At 38.6% G+C, this 24,190-nt stretch overlaps 1 protein-coding gene across 1 annotated transcript in view; it reads left to right on the forward strand.

Annotated features, from left to right (window-relative positions):
• The window catches only part of LOC131680183 (photoreceptor-specific nuclear receptor-like), a 101,926-nt gene that overhangs the window by 7,864 nt on the left and 69,872 nt on the right, over positions 1-24,190 (forward strand). The window contains exons 2-3 of the mRNA XM_058960902.1: positions 11,157-11,300; positions 11,372-11,609. Coding sequence (XP_058816885.1) covers positions 11,157-11,300; positions 11,372-11,609 — 382 coding nt within the window. The remainder of the gene's footprint in view (positions 1-11,156; positions 11,301-11,371; positions 11,610-24,190) is intronic.

Consider the following 24,190-nt stretch of genomic DNA (forward strand, 5'->3'; position numbering starts at 1 on the left):
TTACCTTGAATGCGTTATTGTCCAAATAAATTGGAAGATTGTGTTTTTTTTCAATTTGTTTATTTGATAAGGCACGTATGCATTAGCTTAAAGGTGCCATTTTTTCATTGTTTTACATTTTGAATTTCTTAAAACTAGGGGGTTACACATTTCAATATTATTTTGTTTTATATAATGAAACTAAAAAAAAACTTTACAGCTAACTTATACATATAAAAGAGGGTATAATATAATATTCGTAAGATTTGGGGACGGGTCATTTTGTGTGTTCTTTTTATAGTAATTCACTTTATGATTTTTAGGAGGGAGATTGTAGGAGAAATTAATTATTAACTAAGCGGAACATTTTACAAGCTTATTAACTAGAAATAACTAGAGAGAGTGGTTCAAGATTAGGGAGAATTAATTAGGGCTATTTTATAGCAGTGGTACTGTTGTGCATTTCTTAATGAGATTAAATATTGATCAACTAAAACTAGAAGATAGGGGGGCACATAAGTTTTGGGAAGATATTCAAGGGGAGAAGGGGTGAAGTCATACATCTGTGTATCAGAGACATGGGAGAGAGGGTGGACAAGGCTGAACGGGGGGGATATAAACTTTCAGTTTCCGTCATCAGGAATCAACGTCCAGGATTACAGATTCGAACGGATGTATCAAGTATTGGGACGTGGGGTGGTTTTCCTCGAGCCGGCAGGGGTTCCTCCAGACAATTTCGTAGTACGGCTCAGATACGGATCGGAAACACACCGCGCTGCGCGTGTGATATTGTACTGTAGATCTCGTGTTGTTGGTTCATTCGACAGATGTTTTGTCTCGTCTTGGAGTCGTATCAAACCATCGTTGGGGTATGGTAGGCGGAAGAGAGCACTTCTGGGAATGATAAGAGAAAAGATAGGGGCATTTAAATTTGGATATTGATGGTTTTGAGGAACGTGTATATAAGGGACATGTAGAGAATATCGCGGCTTGCTAGTACATCTCGAACCGGGACATTGGGTGATCTTCCTCGGGCCCGAAGGGAATCGAATAGTTGAGATCTGGCAGAACAGTACTCGGCGCATGCCCAGACAACATGTTCGATTTCGTGATAACCGTTACCACAAGCGCAGATACCGCTATCCACGAGCCCAATACGCCGGAGATGTGCGTCCAGCGTGTAGTGATTGGACATGAGCCGAGACATCACGCGAATGAAATCCCGACCCACATCCATCCCCCTGAACCAAGGTTTCGTCGATACCTTAGGGATTATCGAATGTAGCACCTTCCCAGTTCACCATTGCTCCATGAAGTTTGCCAACTTTCGAAGGTTCTCTGATGAGTAATACTGAAAAATTCGCTGAAGCTAATTGGTCTTTCATATATGTCACCTTGTAAAGCGCCCGCCTTAGCTAAAGAGTCCGCTTCTTCATTACCTGGAATGGAGCAATGCGAGGGAACCCAAACTAAGGTAATCTTGTACGATCTTACAGACAAAGCACGCAGGCGCTCCCAGATTTTTCCCAGAAAATATGGAATGTGCTTTCTAGGTTTCATTGAACGGAGAGCCTCGATTGAGCTGAGGCTATCCGAGACAATAAAGTAATGATCGGTGGGCAAAGTATCAGTGATCCCAAGGGTATACTGAATAGCAGCAAGTTCTGCGACGTAAACTGAAGCAGGATCATTGAGTTTGAATGAGGCGGTGAGGTTTTGATTGAATATACCGAAGCCAGTGGAGCCGTCGAGGCTTGAACCGTCGGTGTAAAACATTTTGTTGCAGTCGACTTCTCGAAATTTACTATGAAAGATGCTTGGGATCACTTGCGGACGTATGTGATCCGGGATTCCACGAATCTCGTCTTTTATGGATGTGTCGAAGAATACAGTTGAATCAGAAGCATGAAAGAGATTGACACGGTTGGGATAGTATGAAGAAGGATTGATATTTTGTGCCATGTAATCGAAGTACAAGGACATAAATCGGGTTTGAGAATTGAGCTCGACAAGCCTTTCGAAATTTGCAATTACTAACGGATTCAAGATATCGCATCGGATGAGCAATCGATATGAGAGGTCCCAAAATCGATTTTTCAGCGGAAGGACGCCCGCCAGCACTTCTAAACTCATCGTATGTGTCGAGTGCATGCAACCCAAAGCAATACGCAAACAACAATATTGGATTCGCTCTAGTTTGATGAAATGTATGTTCGCAGCGGAGCGGAAACAGAAACTCCCGTACTCCATCACAGACAATATTGTTGTTTGGTAAAGCTTGATCAGGTCTCCTGGGTGGGCACCCCACCATGTTCCGGTTATTGTACGGAGAAAGTTGATCCTTTGCTGGCACTTCTGTTTCAGATACCTAATGTGACATCCCCAGGTTCCTTTAGAGTCGAACCAGACCCAGAGATATTTGAAAGTTGAAACTTGAGCAATAGTTTGACCCATTAATTGAAGCTGTAGTAGTTGCGCTGGTTCACGCTTCCTTGAAAATACGACTAGCTCAGTTTTATCCGTGGATAACTCGATACCTAGCTGGAGGGCCCAAGTAGACAAATTGTCCAAGGTATCTTGCAATGGTCCTTGCAGATCGACGGCTTTGGGACCTGTAATAGAGACCACACCGTCATCTGCAAGCTGCCTTAGCGCGCAGGAATTGACAAGACATTCGTCAATGTCATTCACGTAAAAGTTATAGAGAAGGGGGCTTAGACATAAGCCCTGGGGAAGGCCCATGTAGCTAATTCGTGATGTCGATAAATCACCATGCGAAAAATGCATATGTTTTTCAGACAGCAAGTTTAGCAAAAAGTTGTTTAGAGTCGGTAAAAGACCATGCTGGTGCAGCTTCTCTGAAAGAATTTTGATAGAAACTGAATCAAAAGCCCCCTTTATATCTAGGAAAACTGATGCCATCTGCTCTTTGCTAGCATAAGCCATTTGAATTTCCGTTGAGAGCAACACAAGACAATCGTTCGTCCCTTTGCCTTTGCGGAAACCAAATTGTGTATCTGACAGTAAGCCATTTGCTTCAACCCAATTATCGACTTTCGGATACAGGACAGCATCGCAATCGGTCGATACGAGTTGTGGTCGGAGGCTGGTTTTTGAATGGCGATGACCTTCACTTGCCTCCAGTCAAGAGGGACAATATTACCCTCAAGAAACTTATTAAATAAATTCAACAAGCGTCTCTAGGCAGAGTCTGGCAGATTCTTTAACAAGTTAAATTTGATTCTGTCTGGCCCTGGGGTTTTATTGTTACATGACAAGAGAGCAAGTGAGAACTCCACCATCGAAAACGGTGTTTCGTTCGCGTTATTGTGAGGGGACGCGGCGCGGTAGATCTTCTGTGCCGGGGCGGAATCCGGACAAACCTTCTTGGCAAAATCGAATATCCAACGGTTTGAATATTCCACGCTCTCATTAGTACTGTTTCGGTTTCGTAAGCGCCGAGCCGTACTCCAAAGAGTGCTCATCGATGTTTCTCTCGTTAGTCCGTCGACGAACCGGCGCCAGTAGCTACGTTTTTTGGCTTTTATCAAACTCTTCATGCGCGTTTCCGCCATCGCGTACTGTCGGTAACTAGCTGGCAGCCCGTCGTCCCGGAAGGTCTTATACGCAGCGGCCTTCTCCGCGTACACGTCTGAGCACTCTTTGTCCCACCATGGATTGGGAGGACGCCCGCGTGAGTTCGCGTCTGGTACGCGTTTAGTCTGAGCTTGAATCGCGGTATCGAGAATCAAGCCAGCCAGGAACCCGTACTCTTCCTCCGGAGGAAGCTCTTGAGCGCACTCGATTTTGTCGGATATCGCGGACGCGTAGCTCTTCCAATCAATATTTCGTGTGAGGTCATACGAAACATTGATTGTATTCGGTGGCCCTGAACCGTTAGCAATATTAATTACGATTGGCAGATGGTCGCTGCCGTGGGGATCAGAGACTACCTTCCACATGCAATCTAACCGCAGCGATGTCGAGCAGAGGGACAGATCTAAGGCGCTCGCGCTGGAGGGGCAGGTCATTTCACCCGTATTCAAAATAGTCATATTGAAGTTGTCGCAAAGCTCATGGAGTATGGTAGATCGATTATCGTCATGAAGGCAACCACATGCCGTGCCGTGGGAGTTAAAGTCACCTAAAACTAGCCTCGGTGCGGGGAGGAGTTCCGCAATATCGCAAAGCCGTCGGTGGCTAACTGAAGCTCTTGGGGGGATGTAGGTGGAAGCAATGCAAAGTTCTTTGCCTTCAATTCTGGTTTGGCAAGCGACAACTTCAATGCCTGGTGTCGAGGGGAGGTCGATCCGATTGAAAGAATAGCACTTTTTGATCCCCAAAAGTACTCCTCCGTAAGAGTCTTCTCGATCCAAGCGAATAATATTAAAATCGTGGAAGTGTAGGGTTATTTCTGAAGTGAGCCATGTCTCGCATAGGGCAAATGCATCGCATTTCAAATTATTTAGTAAGATTTTAAACGAATCGATTTTCGGGATAATGCTTCTGCAATTCCACTGTAGAACAGTGATTAAATCCTTGACCTCGTTCGATGAATTAGCCATCGAAGGATACAATCGCTGAAAGAAGGGGCCATTTCGCAGTGAACTGCATCAAAAATGTTTTTACTGCGGGGAGAAAGTTTATCAAGATACTTTTAAGGGGGTCAGAAATGTTTAACGCTGTAAGAATACGGTCCACAATGTCAGAGAAATTTATTAAGCCAGCACTGTGTTCTTTCTCTGGCTGAGATATGGCAACACTTGGGGTTTTTGATGTTCCTGGAAGTGCTGGGAACTCCTTTTCTGAGCTCAGGTTACTGAGACCGGGAGCGACTTGCTTCGGTTTTGCACCAGTACTTCCTTGAGTAGTTATTTTAGGGGGACCATGAAGAGACACCTTCTGGCCTTTACGACGAAGATTGGAAGAGGAAATGTTCTTCCTTTTTCTACTACTTCTAGGCACAGCAGAAGATGTTCCCTCCTGGGGTTCATCACAGTCGCCTTCGTCAGTAGACAAGTTGGTAAAGATGTTTGTAGAGACAGGTGGCGTAGCTATCTTAAGCATTTCTGCAAAAGATCGCTTAGAGCGTCCCTGAAGGGAACGCTTAAGATTTTCCTCGCGCTGTTTGTACGCGGGACATGAAGGGAGATCATGTGGGTTTCCCCCACAGTAGAGACACTTTTCGATATCTCTACCACAGGAATCATCCGTATGATTCCCACCGCATTTCCCACAGCAAGCATTATTGCTACAATGGGAGGCTGTGTGTCCCAATTGTTTGCAATTAGTACAGTTCATGACCCGCGGTACAAAGAGGCGAACAGGTAGACGAACCTTGTTAAAGAGGAGGTAATTGGGCAGGGCAGAGCCGGCGAAGGTCACCCGATAAGAGTCTGAGTTGACGTATATTTTCTTGCCGTCAGCTGCGACTGATGCTGAATGCAAACGTTTGCATTCCAGTATCTTCACTGGCTTAAGCATGGGGTCTTTGAAACAGCCAGTCCCATATTTTAGCAGGTCCTCGCAATTCAGACTCGAATCGGAAACGACCCCACTGATTTCAACCCTGCTAGCTGGAATATACACCCTGTACTCCTTCGTAAAGGGCTCGTAGCCAGCAATATCGTTTGCCTGAGTTGAACTGTTAACCACCACCCGAAGTTTATCAGGGCGAATTTTCGATATTTCTGTCACGGCCGATCCGTCAGAACTCGAGAAATCTGCAACAGATTCAAACACTTTTTTTCTTTGGTCCGAAGAAGATTGTGTTTACCAGTTGTGTGCTAAATGTAGTACTTCAAGTTAAAGGGTGTTTCGGTCAAAAATTGGTAAAACAAGAATGTATGTAAATTGGATAAATTTTTGATTAAAAAAACAAATCATGTTTTCTTTGCGAGGTTAATTCGCACAGAATTAAGGGACCATATTCACAAAAAGTTCTTTTTAAGTGAATGCGAATTACCGCGCCTTTCGTTTGACTGCTTCCATTAAGTTTTGCACAGTCTCTTTGGTCACTTTCCTTGCCACAGACCGCCAGTTTGCCATGATCTACCTAATATTATTCTATTGGGCGGAGCTCTGGCATGTTGAGAGGGTTCATATCATTGGGCACTATCAGGAAGTTGATCGAGGCATACCATTTCATGATCTTTTCTCTGTAATGGCATGATACTAAACCCGGTCAACACCGAACGGTTTGCGTGAGGGAACGAGAACGTAACAGGGACTCCTGCACTTAAATTCCCTAGTTGATGGTACCGTTTGCGAAGTAAATGTCGCTCTTCAAGCCACTGCACAGTATTTTTTTTTCACCAAAATCGTGCGATCTATTAATTTCGCCTAAATCGTTAACCCTAGAATGTTGCACTTGCGTTTTCCACCCTAGAACGTTGCACTGGGGTATAAATGTACCCCACGCTATGATCGAAATTTTTGCAGGTAAAAATGCAAACAAAAAAATGTGTAGTACGTCATTTTCTTCGTTTTTTAAGTGCAAAAACAGCTGTGAATCAATGATACATAAATAGGTTTGAACAAAAAAAGAAGTGGAAAAATCGTGGTTTTGACTTTTTTCACAAAAATTACTATAACTTAGCGAATTTTCAACTGATTTGAAAAAAAAATCAAATGTTTCTATAAGTTGAAAGAACGGTATAAAATGGAATTTCGATATTTTTGAAAAAGTGCAATTATTTGGAAGAGTGAAAGTTTTAAAATCGGGATTAGAAAATACCACAAAATGGGGTGGATATTGAAATGAAACAAATATTTCTGACCAGTAATACATTGGTAACACATAACGTTACTGTTACAGAAGCTACTGTGCGCAAATTATACTTGCGAGCCATTGTTTTGAAAAACTATTAAAAATATAAAATGCAACAATAAAAATCAGCAAAAATCAGAACGATTTTTTTCAAAATTAAATTAAAGTAATTGAATAAATGATTAAAAACGATTTAATAATACTAATTGTTACTAACGTAGTAAAACAACCAGTATTTAAACTGGTATTGTCGCGAGTCACATTTTCACTGACAGCACAAAACCTGACGAAACGCTAACGGCAACCGTACACTGGGGTACAAGTATACCCCACGCCAACTTTGACACCTGTTTCCACGAAGGCTATAAGCAAACTGGCTATACCACCTTTTCCTACTCTTACTATGAACTCTAAATTGAATTATGGTTAGGGTCTTAGGTCGATAAATGCCGAATTATCGTATTCACACGGCTCCAAAGAAGGCGTGGGGTACATTTGTACCCCAGTGCAACGTTCTAGGGTTAACGATAGATCAATTACGTCTTCGGAGGGTTTTGTTGACGCTATAAACCCTTTCATATGGTGTTGTTATTTCAATGATTAATCTCCCTAGAATGAGATTTATTTACCAACTTTCTTGAAAGCACATATATCCAAATTATGTCTGCGGCAAAGTTATAGAGCAAGCCTTTGCCAATAACTTTACCGAAGACACTAAGTGTTTATCTTTAATATCTTAGACATTATGGCTGATTGTTTGTGGACGATCCCTTTAAAACCAATTAAATAATTTAACTTTTGAAATATCATTCTGACAAACTCGAGATGTTCAGTTCAGGTTTAAATTATCAAAATTAAAAACTTTCTATGTTACAACAATAGCTTATCTCGTGTATTTTCAAAGTAATTTGACATTGTTTGAAAAATAAAGTGTTTCAAATGGTGATTTGTTTTTAACGGGAAAATGGCTGAGTTTACGTCAATAGTGTATTCGGACAACTCATTAAAAATCTCAAGATTTATCATTTGCTGTTATGATTTTTGTGATTATTCCTCCTATAAGTAAGATTTTCAACTATTTTTTTTTAGTAGAAGAAATGATCTAACGTCTTAGGAAAAGATGCGTAGATTGCTTTTACGAATATCTACTGAATACCAAAAGCTTCTTCTTTAAATGCTTATGAAGTTATAGCTCTTTATATTTGGATAACCCCCAGAAATATTTTTTAAAAGTCTTTTCAATTATAATTCCTACGGGTTTCGTAAAGTCTACGAAGTTATTTCAATCGTCAAAATACACAATTTTTATTAACGTATATTTTTTTCTTATCTCGAGTATTTTCGAAGATATTTGACATTTTTTGAAAGACAATAATTTTTTCAACTCATCTATAACTTTACTGGAGACAACGAAAGACAAGTGAACTCTATTGCATTTCATTTAGTGTTGATGTAGCATTTCAAATTGCAATTAGAGCTGACTGGCAAAAACCCGTTCAAAAGTTATTGCTTTTAAAACTTATGCTAATTTTACCAAAAATTACCAAATAATTTTAATTCGCAAGAGATTGTCTGATGATCTCTGATATGTATCTTGATAAGACGAACAACTTTCTAAAACATTCTGAAGCTCTATCTTCGATATTTAAAAAGTTATGTTGAATAAAAGCTTTTAAGAGGTTGTTAAAAAAGGTCAATAACTTCGGGTGTACTATAAATAGAGATTTTAGATCTTCAGTAAAAATGTTCGCAAAAAAGAAGTTCTTTGAAACTTCTAAATACTTCATTTTGTTTATCATACTTTGAAATAAATTGTGGCAAAACTCTCATTTCAAGGGGGATTAATCATTATGACTATATCGTCAAAATAAAGTTCTTGGATCATCTTAAAACATCCCAGAAGACATCTTACCGTTTTGCGTGAATAATTTTTCGCACGTTTTTGGCGAAAAAAAACCACTGTGCACTGGAACAGATGGTCAGCTACACAAGATCTTTCTTTTCGAACTTCGACAGCTCAATGTGTTTGAAAATCTCTGCCACCTTTCTTCTTCCAGACGTTGTATAATATTCCTGTCCAGGAAGTATTTTCATGTACAGCTTCCGTGATCGTTTCCTGGCCGACTTTTTCTGATTATCATCACAATTTGGAATCACCACCTTTTCGTAGGTTGTCAATCCGACTCGTTTATTAGATCGATGGACGGTTGTTGAACACTAGAGTGGGACATGGTTATATGAAAAAAAAAAATAAATTTCGCTCCGTGTAACTTTTTGGGTCCTATTTAGCTCCCAGAACAACTCTGCAAATTTTTAGTTCCATCAGTGAAACTATATTTTTGCGTCCACGGTTTAAAGTGTACATGGGATTTCGTATGGGAAAAACGTCTTTTGTAAATTAATTCCTAAAAGAGTCGCCCGTTACCTCCTAAAAATCGTTTCGTAGATTCGAGACTTTGTTTCTTTGTTAAATTTCCTACAGTCACAGAACAGTTTATTTTTAGGATGCAATGGGGACTCCTGGAAGAATTATTTTGTGAAAAATAATTTTCCCATATAAAATCCCATGTAAATTTTAAAGAGTGGGCGCAAAAATATAGTTTCAGGGATCAAGCTAATAATTTGCACAGATATTCTAGGACCCAAATGGTCTCCAAAAAGTTGCTCGGAGCTGGAATATATTTTTTGTCCCACCCTATTGAACACACTCCCAGTTTGCTTGCGTCATCTTGGACGTAGAGGTTCGGATTCTGCCTGAAACAACGGGTCACTCTATCCGTCGATTTTTCAGCCTCCGGCTTACGGGCGAAAAATATGTTAGCCTCGAGGTAAACACTTCGACATCATAGTGAAATTAATGACAATAATTTGGTTTCATAATTTTAATGATAAGTATTATGGTTTTCAAAATTTTAGCTATAGTTGCACAGAAACACTTCAGATCATCTTCAAAATTGGAATGGAACAGTAAACTTGTAGCGAACTGAGAGAAACATTTAATGATTAAACACAAGGTGGCGGAATCATCGTCTAAAAATTGATGAAATCTATCTTCGTTTTTTTATTTTGATTATAGATATTTTAACCTTAAAGTCATTCGCCACTTTTCAGATTAGAGAAATCTCTTTTGGAAAAATATCTAACCCTATGTGCGGGGTTGAGTATCGAACCCAGGTGAGCTATGTACAAGACAATCGATTTACCAACTACGCTATGCCCGTCTCCAATGTCTTTGTAGTAGCGCATATGATAACAACAAAAAACCTGTACGCTTGCATATCGCAATCTCGTAAGTGTTAAAAAGAATATGAACAGACCGGCTATAATGGCTAAGGCGGGGATCAAAGAAACGCGAACCATTTTGCACAGTGAGTGATCAACCTCCTTTGAAGGCCGCACCACTGCTGGCTCTGGTCTACTCATCCAACCAGACATCCACTGCGGATAAAGAAAGTGAAGTGATGTATGTACCCGGCGAGGTTTACTTTGAACGGGACGTATTATTCCTCGCCAATGTTTAACGGCCACAAACAGTTTATGAAGAAAAAAAAGGTAGAAGCGGTGTAGAGTTGAGCTGTTGATTCAATTTGGTAGCGATGTCTTTCGTTAGGTATAAAACATTAAATATAGTCGTACTATTTGTTCGCGTTGTTTATCGGTAAACAGAATGCGTTATACTTTACTGCAGCTGGAAGATACTGGGGACAAAGAGCAATTTGTTGTTCTTACCTGAAACAATTTTAGTACAGCTATTGCTATTGACTTTACGATGAGAAATACGTGGAGTTCAATTAATATCGAGAGTTGAATTATGTGTCGATTTTTTATGATTTTGTTTCTACATAAATAAATGATTTCACTACTTCTCTAATTCAAATAAGATCATTCCCAAACATTTGGTTAACAGCGATTAATTCTAGCTTCAATTATGTAAATCTTTTTATATTACGTACTTATATGCAGAAAGTGTGCGACGGTAGTTGATTAAATTTACATTTACTGCTTTGATATGGTCCGAAGTAAAGGCGGCCAGATATAGGCTAAAGCACCCTCCCCAAAGACGAATGGAGAAATATACCAAGCCCTGGGATGCTGCGTTTCCGTCAATAGGGTCGATGGGACGTGATGTAAATATCGATCGTAGATTTATGCAAATTTGGCTTTTCACGATTCCATTAGAAGGTACTGTCAGTCAGTGTGAAGTGGTGGAACAATTTGCCAAATACGTTAAGAGTGCTGATTTAGTGATTTCTGTTGGGGGTAATTTTTTTAGCAGCGCGAATTTTACAGGGCAGTAGCATATGTAATATTAACGCTTTCTTGGTCGTTAAACAATTAAACTAATTAAACCATCCTGAGTGAAAAAGAAAAAAACATAAAAAAACTAAATATTTTTCATATTTCAAAGGTTTCAACAAATCATCCATTGCGGATTTCTACGACAAGCTAGAGAAGGAAGAAAATGGTCTCCAGAGCGGTCGAGGGTTTGGCATTGATGATTCCGGTCACGGAGGTTTAGTTAGGACTGAAAATGGACTTTCGGGGAAGTCAGGTAAACAAATAAAGCTGTGCAATGATTTTAACCAAAGTTCTTAATTTAAACACGGCCTGTTTTCGTTGCAGAACACCGCGGATCGCCTATATCCTGCTACTCACCCCAGAACCGTTTGCTTTCGTGGCCTTCACAGCACCTGACCCCGTCTAGCGAGGGTGGAACTGTAAGTGCACGAAAAGCGCAAAATCTCGGCCTGATTTGTGTGGTTTGCGGAGACACCAGCTCGGGGAAGCATTACGGCATTCTAGCATGTAATGGATGTTCCGGATTCTTCAAGCGCAGCGTGCGGCGGAAACTTATCTACAGGTAGGAAATGAGTAGGCATTAGTTTTCCACTTGGATGTGCGACTAACAATCCGCTGACAAATTACAAGTCACCCTCTTTGGTAAATCTTCCAACGATTCAACTCGATTGTTTACATATTTATGTTTTATTATCATAAGTTATATTTAATTTACAAACACACAAAAGCGCCCTGCTCGTAATCCCCTGCCGGACCAGCCATCGGAGATAACCTCTCAATATTCGCATAAGTGAATCCGTCCGTTGACGGTCGGGTCACATTTGGCCGAGTGTATCCTCGACATAATTCCGATCGATCCCTCGGGACAAGCAATGAGCCTACCCAAATATGGTACGGACCGGTGTGGTAATAGTCAATTCACCCTTCTCGCTTTTCGGTGCGGCTGATTTCCCACTTTCCATAGTTTACTTGAGAGGGGAACGTTGTCAATATATTCCGTGTTTGTTGCAAAAGGCCACCGTCAGCCTACTGGCATCGAGCACCATCATCATCATCATCGGCATCAACATCAACCTCGGTCGGACTAGTGCGACTGATCATACAGATAGACATGATAGATGCACAGATACAGGAAAAGGAAAGCACCCGTGAAACCGGAATATGGTTGAATCACAAATTGTTGTTCATAACAGCAACAAATCTTTTAGAAACTTATAACGACTTATTTTAAAATTAGATTATATTTCTCATTACATACCACATTTGAAAACTACAACAATCAGCAACAATCAGCATTAGGTTCCTACTTGTACATTTCTCGTCTGGTAAAATCGCAAGAAGCTACAAAAATTAATCATTGGTTCCAAATTCACCCACCGTCATTTCCCAACAACTCTGCGATGCGTAAACATTTACTTCCACATGAAAGCTTCATTTGTACGCTCCACCTGCCAGTCAAATGAGTATCGCCGTACTAGACCTACTACACGGACACACGGTTCATCGGATTTATCTTTCATGTACCCTTCCGTCATTGCTGGAACCCCATTTCTGGTGGTTGAGAAGAAAAATGAAAAATAAAATAACTTTGATATCAACCCAGTCCCGTAGCCCATACATGCTCAAACTCACACATCGCTCACTCGCCGGATCCACCGCAGGGCGGTCAAACATGGCTGAAAGTGAATAATGGCACCCCAGGGGGATCACAACGGTATCCTCGAGTTGGCCATTCTTGTACATGGAGAGGAGAGATACGGACAGGATTGGTGCTCTCGGTGGGCAAAGGCAACCGTGTACTGATGCTTGCTGGATCGGTCGGAGTTGTATAGCCTACGCCACCCCAAACGGAGCGCATCAATTTGCACATCCGATGACTGGGTTCGGTCGGTTTCTACCAGTCCAAAGCAGAGCACAGAGTCGGCAATAATCCGTATAACTTTTCCACTTGTACAAACCCAAACAACGAACGGCATCCTCGTCGTTGGTGCCCCCCAGAACGCAGGACCACAGCACAAATATCAAAATATTGAATCAAAATTTATGTATACAGGCAGGATTACGTGGGATTACATTCTTATGATTTATGGGATTTCTTGTTTCTGCCGTTCTGCCACCGCACATCGACCGGATTCGATTGAGCTCTGTACTCCGACAGATCCTGCTTCGTTGATGATGATGATTCGGTGGCGGCGGCGGTGGAGGCCTCCGCATCGGATGTTGGAGGTTGCAGGGATTCAATAACGCTGTTTCATACCTTGGCAGTCGTTGTTGTACATGGGAATGTAGCAATCTGAAAGGTACTTGAACAGAGGACTAGCAGCGGATTACATGTTTGATGGGACGCTCATTTTGGGTGGCTCTCAATATTTGTACCAGAATGACAAATTCGAGTTAGTTTTTATGATGGGACATAAATCAGTAATGTGATTCCTGTGCAGAAGTGTCCCAGCAGCGAATTGTATTCACAGGCGATGCGCGTATGGTACGAAGGCTCTTGTACTGATAGTAGGACGGTAGCAGGTGAGGTTTAGAAAGCCATTTGATTTTAACTGCCGGTGTAACGGTTGTATTTGTAAAGTTTATTGTTTTTTGGCTAATGGTAGTACTAAATGTTATTCACTTTTTTACTTTTGGATTATATAATAGATTAGTAAATTTTGTAATTGCTAAAAGGTAGGGCATAATTAAATTCGGATCAAGCAACGATTTATGGACTTTAGAATGAAATCACGCTAACGGTTTTGTAAAAGTACGCACATTTGTCACTTAGACGGCTTTTGGCGACGCCAGGCAATCTATCGTCACTTTGTTCATATTGAAGCAAAGTTTTGTGTCTGACAACAAGACATTTGCTTCGACATAATTTTTGAAACGAAGAATGATAATTTTCCGTAACCAGTTCCAAATTCAGTACAGCATTGCAGTCGACCGATACGAGTTGTGGCTGGAGGGATGCTGGTTTTCTTTGTTTTGGGATGGCGCTACTTGTCTCCAGTTACGAGGGCCAATGTTACCCTCAAGGATGTATTGAATTGTTTGAAAGGTTGAGGTTTATTCTGTCGGTTTCAGTTTATTGTTGAAGACAACAGAACAGGTTAAGGACACACTAACGGGAAATTTGATTCATTGGTAGTATGGTATTCTGAATTAGTTAAAATCCAAATAGAAATCGAAAATCCAAAGGTTTGAATAATCCATGCTGCCGGTAATACTATTCCAGTTACGCATGCGTCGAGGCGTGCCCCCAAAGCACAGTGGTCCAGAATGCAAATTTAGAAGGAATTTTAACTTTTTTAAATTTAACGACATTCAATTAGCTAGAGATTACTGGGTAGGGAAAGTTATGAAAATTAGAGCCATAGTACTCAAGTGAGAGCAAGGGTGTGAAGTAAACAGATCGGAAAACTAGAAGTAGCAGGGTCATTAGAACAGGCTTAATATCGTACGGGTTTAATCTTTGTCTTCTGTTAATGAGGGTCGAGCTTAGGCATTTGTCGGTTGTCATGGTAAAGATGGACACGTCTATCGTTACCAGGACACATGTTAGTGAACTCGGGTGATTCGTAGTTATACTGCCTAAGCTCTATAAACCATATCTAGCAATATTTACTCAAAAAATTGTTTATTTTTAGTAAAAAGTATATATAACTTTCTAACGAGCGAAGCTAAAGGTTCAATATATTAAGACAAATTGTTCTCCTTCAAAATATCTGAAAGTATTTCTAAAGTGATCTTAATGAAAAATCAAAACTGCAAAAGTTATACAAAGAAAACCATTTTTTAAGAAATACCCTACATTTTTTTGGTAAATTTCTTGTGAAATGCAAAGTATACGACATAGAGTTCCAGTGTCTTCGACACAGTTTTTCAAAATTTCATTATCTTCAATTTTGTGGAAGACAGCGAAACTCTATCTCGAATCATTAAAAAGTTATTTTTCTGATTTAAAAAAAATTAGAATCACCCTACCCACTATTTAAAATAATGAAAAAGTATTGCAAAGTGCAATATTTTATCATGAAAACGAAACTACATTTTTTGTATTGTTCACCGTGAAAGTAATTTAAACATATTACAAAGAGTCAATTCATGAAAAACCAAATTTTTAACATAACCTTTTTAGTTTTCATTCTTTTACAACCTATTCTTCAGATATTTTTCAGAGTTTTTGAAGACGAACATTTTCTTCTAATACATCAAAACTCCAGCTTTTATTGTTCAGAAGATATAAGCACTTAATATTTAAAAAATAGATTTTTTTAATCAATTTTATGAAATTTTTAAAAATATCGCACTCGCCATTTTTTACTCAATTATAACTCTAATCACGACCTTATTTATAGTTCAAAAAGAATTATCTTTTATTTGCCCCAAATGAGTGATACTGTTATTGAGAACAACCCTATTTTTGGCGAAAAAGTGCTCATAATTTTTCAACGCAAATATCTAGATACATAATGCCATGAAACAAATTATTCGCCTTGAAACAATCTTAAAGTTGTCTGCAGACTACTTCAGTTTTTAATGAATACAGCAAAAGTTATTGGAATAAAACTGTATTTCGAAGAAACACCCTAAGCTCCTACTTTAAATTTATATTTGGGTCATTCCACGCGAAGTGATCAAATAAAGATGCAAACTTGAAATCGACCTTCACGTATTTGAACAAAATTTGGAGGAATTGTTCATCTAGCGCTAATATATAAAAATCCAAATTTTTGTGTCAATTGAACCACCCCTCGTGTCATGGGAGCACCCCCCGTTTTGGAAAATTGCCAAAACCCTTGATTTTCTTTTGATCATATCTCCGGTTCTATTTACTCTAGAATCAAACCACAGGATGGCTTTTGAAGAAAATTGTTCAAGGAGTCTATAAAAAATATTATTTTTTGCCGACAGCGTTGCCAACTATGCAATTTTTTCAGTTAAATATTAAAAGTTAATTTTTCTCTCAACACGTATATTTTAATTTTGAAAATTTTAATGCCATCGCGTAACTCAGACATTTTTACATAAAAAAAAGTTATCGTCCCAATATAATATGAGCGCATCTTGAGATATACCGTTTTGAAGGGAAAAACTCCGATTTTCTCATATAAAAATCCATTTTTATTGGCCAAAATTGAGAAAATCTTCAAACTGTCATAAAAATCGATCTGCTAGAAGCAAACCAAAACTGTAGTTTTTCATCATTTCTCGTCTACTTCACGAAAAATTATGTTTGAACTCAGAATACTCAAGTTGGTTTTTTAGTGTTGTGCGCTTGCGATTTTATATGGGAAATTGCGGTTTTTTCTCTTCAAAACGGTGTATCTCAAGATGCGCTCATATTATATTGTGATGATAAGTGTTTTTTATGTAAAAATGTCTGAGGAACGCGATGGCATTAAAATTTTCAAAATTAAAATATACGTGTTGAGAGAAAAATTAACTTTTAATATTTAACTGAAAAAAATGCATAGTTGGCAACACTGTCGGCAAAAAATAATATTTTTTATAGACTCCTTGAACAATTTTCTTCAAAAGCCATCTTGTGGTTTGATTCTAGAGTAAATAGAACCGGAGATATGATCAAAAGAAAATCAAGGGTTTTGGCAATTTGTCAAAACGGGGGGTGCTCCCATGACCCGAGGGGTGGTTCAATTGTCACAAAAATTTGGGTTTTTATATATTGGCCCCAGATGAACAATTCCTCTAAATTTTGTTCAAATCCGTGGAGGTCGATTACACGTGCCTTGATCACTTCGCATGGAATGACCCATTTACATGTCTTCAGCAAACTTTTCCAAAATTTGTCGTTCTACAACTTCGCTGAAGGTCGTTTGGCTCTAGCTAAAATGATTAAAAAGTTAATTTTTTGATCTTGGTAAAATTAGAACCACCCTAACTGTTGTTTTAACAAAAAGAGGGGGCTCATAAACTACGAAAACTTCTCCAAAGACTTAATAAGGCTAAGTTGATTAGTTTTAGTAAAATCTCAAAATTCGTGCTAAATTTGCATTTTGGACCACTGTGCCGTGAGAGCTCATCGATGTTTTTCTCGTTAGCCCATAATGAATTCTCAGGTTGAAAAAAATTTCAAACTGACAGTTCGCCAGCGAAAAGAAGCAAATAACAAACAACCTTTCTTATATACCATAGTGAGAAAATAGGAGCCCGGGGGTCCGACAGCCCCCACCACTGTAGCTTGCCCGAGTACCAAAAAGGTAAAATTTGAAATCCATTGGAGTTCACTGATAATATACTGATCGACACCCAAGTTCTTGAGATATTATGTGTCGACACTGAAACATGGTTTGAAACCAGCGGCGGATCAAGGAGGAAGATCCGGAGGGTTCGGACACCGCCGAAAATTTTCAACTTGTTAAGAAATTTTAAATTAGTTTTAATTTTAAAGTGCCAACCCCTTATTGCATACTCCTACCTAAGCCTTTATAGGTAAAAAAAATTGGCCGGGATTAGGTTGACGATTTTTAGAGTGATTGCATAACCTTTCTATATGAGAAAGGCAAAAATGTGCCGAAGTCCAAAAAAGTCAATTTCGTCAAATTTTTTTTCGAGATTTCATCAAATCTCAACGTTTCATGCATTCTAAAGTCATTTGCATCCAAAATACAAATTTGATTTTCAAATTTATCCCTTACTCCCCCATTCGAGAATTTTTCATTTCAGTTTATATGGGAATTTGCTGTGTGGTCGAACTCTTCAACCCGTAACTCCGGAACCAGAAGTCCAATCAACAAAAAAATTAATAGCAGCCGATGGGAATTACCACTACTAGACTTTATTACGACGACTAATTTATTTAGTTTTTTATTTGTTGGGTTTGAAACGGCAAATCAAAAATTTTAAAAGTATGCTCATCGTACAATACAACAAACCTTTCCTATGAACAAAACTACTGAAACGATAAAGGGGTGTCTTTAATTTTTTTACATACTGTATATAAGAATTGTTGTATTCGCGCAATTCTCTGTTTTCATCTTCGTCGATGAAGCTTTGATCATACCTATTAATTTGTGTAGTAGAGGATTAGTTTGATTATTTTAAAACTACAATAAGCGCGTCTTTTAAAGATGACTGCTAGTGTGTGTAATACTGGAAATCGTTACCAAACATCTTAGCTGCAATGAGTCGAACTCTCATCAGTTCCCCATTTGATAATCAAAATCATGTTTAGTTTCAGTATTGCACTTGATGTACTCAATTAAGCGCTTTGCAGAGTGGTCTACCAAATCTAGGACAGCCGTTTTAAAGTATTTGAATGATTCTCTTATTTCATTTAAAAATATTGAAAACTATGTTGAATTATTTGTTGCGTTTATATAACAGAAGGATACCAGATTTTTTTTACTTGAACAATACTGTTATATGAAGATCAAATTTGTTGGTTTGAGGTTAGTAGATTGCAGATCTTGATACTGCTACCTGCTGAAACCGTTCCTACAAATGAATGAAATCGCTTGTAAATGTGTGTAGATTTTGGGAAATCTTGGCAATAATTGGAAGAAAATTGTAGGTCAAGTCATTGGTGATTGGTGGTCTTTACCCTATCTGCAGTATGAAAAGCCTGCAAATGTATGTGATCCTTGAAAAGTCTTTATAAGAATCCACAAATTCCGCGTAAAACAAATATTTTTTAATATATGCGCTGTAGGATTATACGCAAAAATGCTTTTACTTAAATTGGATTTATTTGAGAAAAACAAAAAAGCGTTCTCCAATTTTTCAACATATTGTAGACAAAATTACAGCCTTTCAAATGCAATCAAAATTATCAATTTTTGTTTGCCCCCTTTTGAGATATCGACATTTTAAAAGGGCATACTTTTAAGTGAAAATTAAGTATAACTTTTGAACCAGACAAGATAAAAAATTTCTTCCTTCAGCAAATCCTTGCCTCTAATCATGCCAATCTAAAAGTACATTGAAGAGTACTTTTGTGAGAAAAATCATATTAAAAAACTGTGCGGAGAAAACTGCTTTTTTGAGAGACACTCTATGTTTTGATATGTAACTCACTATAAAATGTAAACGGTTTGAGTTACAAAGTAAGCATCTTCAACAAAGTTGCTTAGAATTGATTGTTTTAGATTATTGCAGAAGAAAGTATCATTCTTTCTGAACTAGAATTTGAAATAATGTCTACAACTTTGACATTTTAAGGGCCACCCTAAAACCGTTTCAGCCAAAAGATGCAGTTTGTCACGCACAATAAATGTTTCTAAGACACTAAATTTCTAAACCTACAGATGAATTCGTGAACAATTGTTTCCCGCTCATTTCGCTTCCTGGACCACTGTGCAATGTATCAAATATTTCCAAAAAATTCAGAGGTGCTGCCAACAGTCTGTCATTTCCTGCAAAGTGTTCAATTTTGAAAGATGTACATAAATCAAAGCGATAAAAAATGAAAACTGAAAACACCGCCAACTAGACCCGGAAATGAAACAAAAATGAGAAAATGAAATTGAAAGAAATATAAAACGGATTAAATTATTTACAGAATCAAAAAAACTTAAGAAATTAAATTTGAAATAAATTCAAACTACGAACTAAATGTAAAACGAAGAAAAAATGCACATAATACCCAAAAAGGTAAATATTTTTTAGGAAATTAAAAAAATCTAAGAAAAAAAAAGAAAAAGTAAACATTTAGAAAAATCGTCAATGCAAAAATTACTTTCAAAATAGGTAAAATGGAAAAAAATTAAAAAAATCAATAGTGAACAAACTGTAGCCTTAAGAAAAATTTATATAAAATAACTAAAATGATATTAACCCTTTCATACCCAACTTTTCTGATGTGCATATTTCGTTCCAAAACTATTTTTCCTTGACAATGGTAGAGTCAAGAAATACGAAAAACTTCGCAGTGCTAGAAGCTGCTCAATTTTTACATGCCAATGCTCAAGACAATTTTCCTAGAATTTTCATGAAAGTCCAATTGCGTGGAAAACGTAGTCGAAGATAGGCTAGATGGAAAGGGTTTTATAAGTTTTTAATTACATTGCTAAATAACGAAGATATACCAATATTTTATTTTTTCGCCGTCAACGTAAACTGTCCCTGGCAGCACTGCTCCATTGGAATCCAATCAGACTAATTGCAATAACCTCAGTTTTAAAGCTAATACTTGTAAATATTACTGCTGAAATAAAAAGTGATAGTCATATTTATTAGCCTTACTTATTTTTGTGGATAAATCTTGCCTAAACCATAAGTTATAGCTGTTTTACAACTTTTTTGTGTATAAACAACACGGGCATGAAGGGGTTAACGGGGAAAAAAAGCTACAGGAAAATGGAAAGCTAAAAAAACTAGAAGAATCACTCTCTACAATTTCAAATGAGTCAGGAAATGTCACCCACTAAAACACTGCTTAAGGCTAATTGCAGCGGACCGCGATTCTGAATGTGATATTCATTATACGATTCAGATATGTGCGGGCGTTGGCACTTCGAGATCGCGTGTATCAACGCGAAGGGCTCGAGCGCTTGTGCGTTAACGTGTTAGATTGCGTGTGAGTTTGTATGTCTCGCGTGTTAACGTGTATCTAACTTCGCGTGCATAAATGCTATTTTATGATCGTGTGGCCTTTCGCATGTTCACGTGTGTTCTTAGATGATTGCGGGCGGACCGTGAATCAGATAATCAATCTTCGCTGTGCGGTTCAGATGCTAGAAGAAAGGAAGTTCTTCCATATCATCAGAGTTCCTGGTCATGTCGTCATGGATTGTGTTGTCTAGTGGTCATGAGCTTTATTTTTTGATTGGTTCAACTTAATGTATGGACCGAAAATGCTATCATGGAGGGTAAAGATTTCCGGCCGTGACCGATTCATAATCGCGCGAATACGAACGTTTGTGGGTTCGCGTTTGAGACCGCGTTTGTAACTTTTACCTTATTACCGGGGTGTTATCAAGTTTGCGCGATTGCGAGCGTAGGTGTGTGTTGTGGATGGTCGCGAAGGGCTTAAGCATTCGTATGTTAACGTGTTTGTTGCGTGTGACCGCGTGTATGTGACTTCGCGTGTATAAATTCGATTTTGTAACCGTGTGGCCCTTCACAAATTCCCGTGAATCCAAGGACACGCGGACCGTCATTCTGATATTTAGTTTTCGCCGCACGGTTCATACTCTGACAGGGAGTGAGTCACCCCATATCATTAGAGTTCCCAGTCATGTCGCCATGGAACGTGTTGTTTAGTGGATATGAGCGTCATATGCTACTAGGGCCGAGGTTTGGAATTTCCGGACAATCAATTGTTCCAAAACTTAGATGTTCAAGTTGAAGTTTTAACTTTCGGAGAAGTATATAAAAACTTATGTCATGAAACGAAAACTTTCTTTTATGAATTTTTGAAAATGACAAGTTTGAACATGTGCACGGAGTTCACCAACGCGACTTATCGTTTAGTTTTTTTTCTAGCTTAAATAATGGAAAGATGGAAATTCAAATTGATGCCATTTGACCAATCCCTGACGGATTGGAAACGTTTTGCATGCATACGTTTTGTCAAGATCTCTAGCATTTGACAAACAACACCGATTAATCCATCTGATCTTTTCCACGGACACCCACGGATGATCCTGAATACAACATTTCGTTAGTGGAACGATATAACCCTTGAGAAAACGGATGTCAACCTTTTTTTGTTTTAAAAACAACAGTTAATTTAGTTTTTGAATATTTTGAACATTTTAAACATGTGCGTTGTCATTTTGAAGGTTTTGGTATTGGCCACATCCCGAAGTACTCCAGGAATCTGGTTCCACTTGGCAGGAGGATAATTTTCGATACATTCTAAACCCCGCCTTGAACCATGTCAAACTTCAACATTTTGCAAAACAAGCCTTTGTGGAACTAGGTTCCACAAGAAACAAGGTGCAACCAGGTACCTTCAATACCTTATGGTGTGGCCAATTCGACCAAAAAACGTTCAAAATGTTCTTCAGTGCATTTATTTTGCCAAATCATAAAGTTTGACGTGTCACAAGACAGGTTTAAGAATGGGTCAAAAATTGTCGTCCTTTTCGATAGAACCAGGTTCCCGGGGGTGTGGAAAATTCGACCAAAAAACTTTCAAAATATCCTCGTCTTGCAAAATCGTGAAGTTTGACATGTCACAAGATGGGTTTTCGAATGCGTCGAAAATTGTCCTCCTTCCCGATGGAATCAGGTTCCCAGAATAGCCAGGGATGTGATCAATTCGACCAGAAAACCTTCATAAAGTTTGTCATTTCGCAAGACGGTTTTGAGAATGGATCGAACCAGGTTCTCGGAATACCATGGGATGTGGCCAATTTGAGAAAAATACCTTCAAAATGTAATTCAGTGTAATTGTTTTACAAAATCATGAAGTTTGACATGTCGCAAGATGGGTTTTAGAATGCGTCGAAAATTGTCCTCCTTCCCGGTGGAACCAGGTTCCCGGAGTACCCCGGGATGAGGCCAATTCGACCAGAAAACCTTCAAAATGTTTTCCAGTGTTCTTGATTTACAAAATCATGAAGTTGGACATGTCACAAGACGAGTTTGAGACTGGATCGCAAATTGTCGTCCTTCCCGGTAGAATCAAAACCTTCAAAATATCCGCGGGTTGGGGTTTTTGGATACATACCAACGCCCCCTAACGGCGTCATTTCGAACTGAACACTGCTTCAATCGGCTGATGTTTTACTCGCTGTATAACTTTGTAGAATATCATTTGGTTCTATATGTAACAGTTTCCAATTTATTATAAAGTTAATGGAATGTGCACTCAGTGCACGACGCGAGTGCTCGTATAATTTTTTAACGCGACTTCCGGAAGTTTAAGACCGATAAGGTCAGATTTTTTTAATTTTTTTTTTAGATTATAAAGGTTTTAACTTTAAGGTCATTCGCCTCTTCGAGTTAGACAAATCTCTTAAGAAAAATCTCTAACCCTATGTTCGGGGTTGTGATTCGAACCCGGGTAAGCTGCGTACTAGAGATGTTTGGGTTCGGGTTTTTAGACTCGGAACCCGGACCCGACCTGAACCCGACGGGCTTCGGGTCAGGTTCGGGTACCATAAATTTAAACTTCTCGGGCTCGAGTTTTGAAATTTAAAACTTTCGGGTTATTCGATTTAAAATTTTTGGTTTTCGGGTCGGGTTCGGGTTTTGAACAGATCACATTTCTTGACACTGTATACGTCTATACACAACACCCAGTCTCTTTTTGTAGTAACTAATTTTACTTCGTAATACAAATGGATGACATATATAACCGTACTAAATTTTACCACCTTTGAATCGCTAGAATTTGTCATATTTGCTGATGCTCAAATATTGTGATTTCATTCATGTACAAATTTTCTTCGCTTCAGATTCACAAACTGCTCGACTTATTTTATTTTTTAGGTGAGCACTCATGAGACAGCATTCAATAGTATGTGTTTCGCATCTAAAATCTCTACACACTCAATTCGGCTCGGTAATTTCCCAACAGCCGTGTAGTCAGTAAATTTATAAACTGAAATCTCAGTAAAGTGTTTGCTGATTTTCGGCGAAATATTTTCCGAGTCTCAGCTATCAAACTGAGATCTCAGCCAAAAAAAATATTTACAGAGATCTCAGCTGTTAAGATTTAGAAAAAAGATGCGAAAAAAGCTGAGAGTCGGCAGAAAAAATTAAGTGTGTATGAGATTTATTTTTCATAATCATCAATAAACCAAGTCAAAGGAAATTTGTCAAAAAGTATTGGTTCAACTTTCCACTACGGAATATAAATTTCGACATACTTAAAATGTCATTGCAGCCCGGTGACCAACCAGTAACGAGGGCGACGTCGTGTAAACTGTCGAATACGAATTGGCAATTGGGTCATAAGGCTGTTTTTGCACATTGTAACCTCCTAGTTTTAAGATATCCAAAATGTAAAAACATAAGCATTTGGCACCGCCAAGCTAACGTATTTGTGGCTATCAAATAAACGAAATGAATAAAAAAAATAAGGCTGTTTTTGATTTTATCCGATGCAGTTGACGTCAAAGATATGTAATCGATTTTATTTCACTTTTTTATACGCGAAATAACAAATAGAAATTATTTTATAAAATTGAATTATTACGATCACGCCTTCCATTGAACTACCTGGATCCCTATCTTTTTGCT

This window comes from Topomyia yanbarensis, chromosome 2 (genome assembly GCF_030247195.1).
Source record: "Topomyia yanbarensis strain Yona2022 chromosome 2, ASM3024719v1, whole genome shotgun sequence".
NCBI lineage: Eukaryota > Metazoa > Arthropoda > Insecta > Diptera > Culicidae > Topomyia > Topomyia yanbarensis.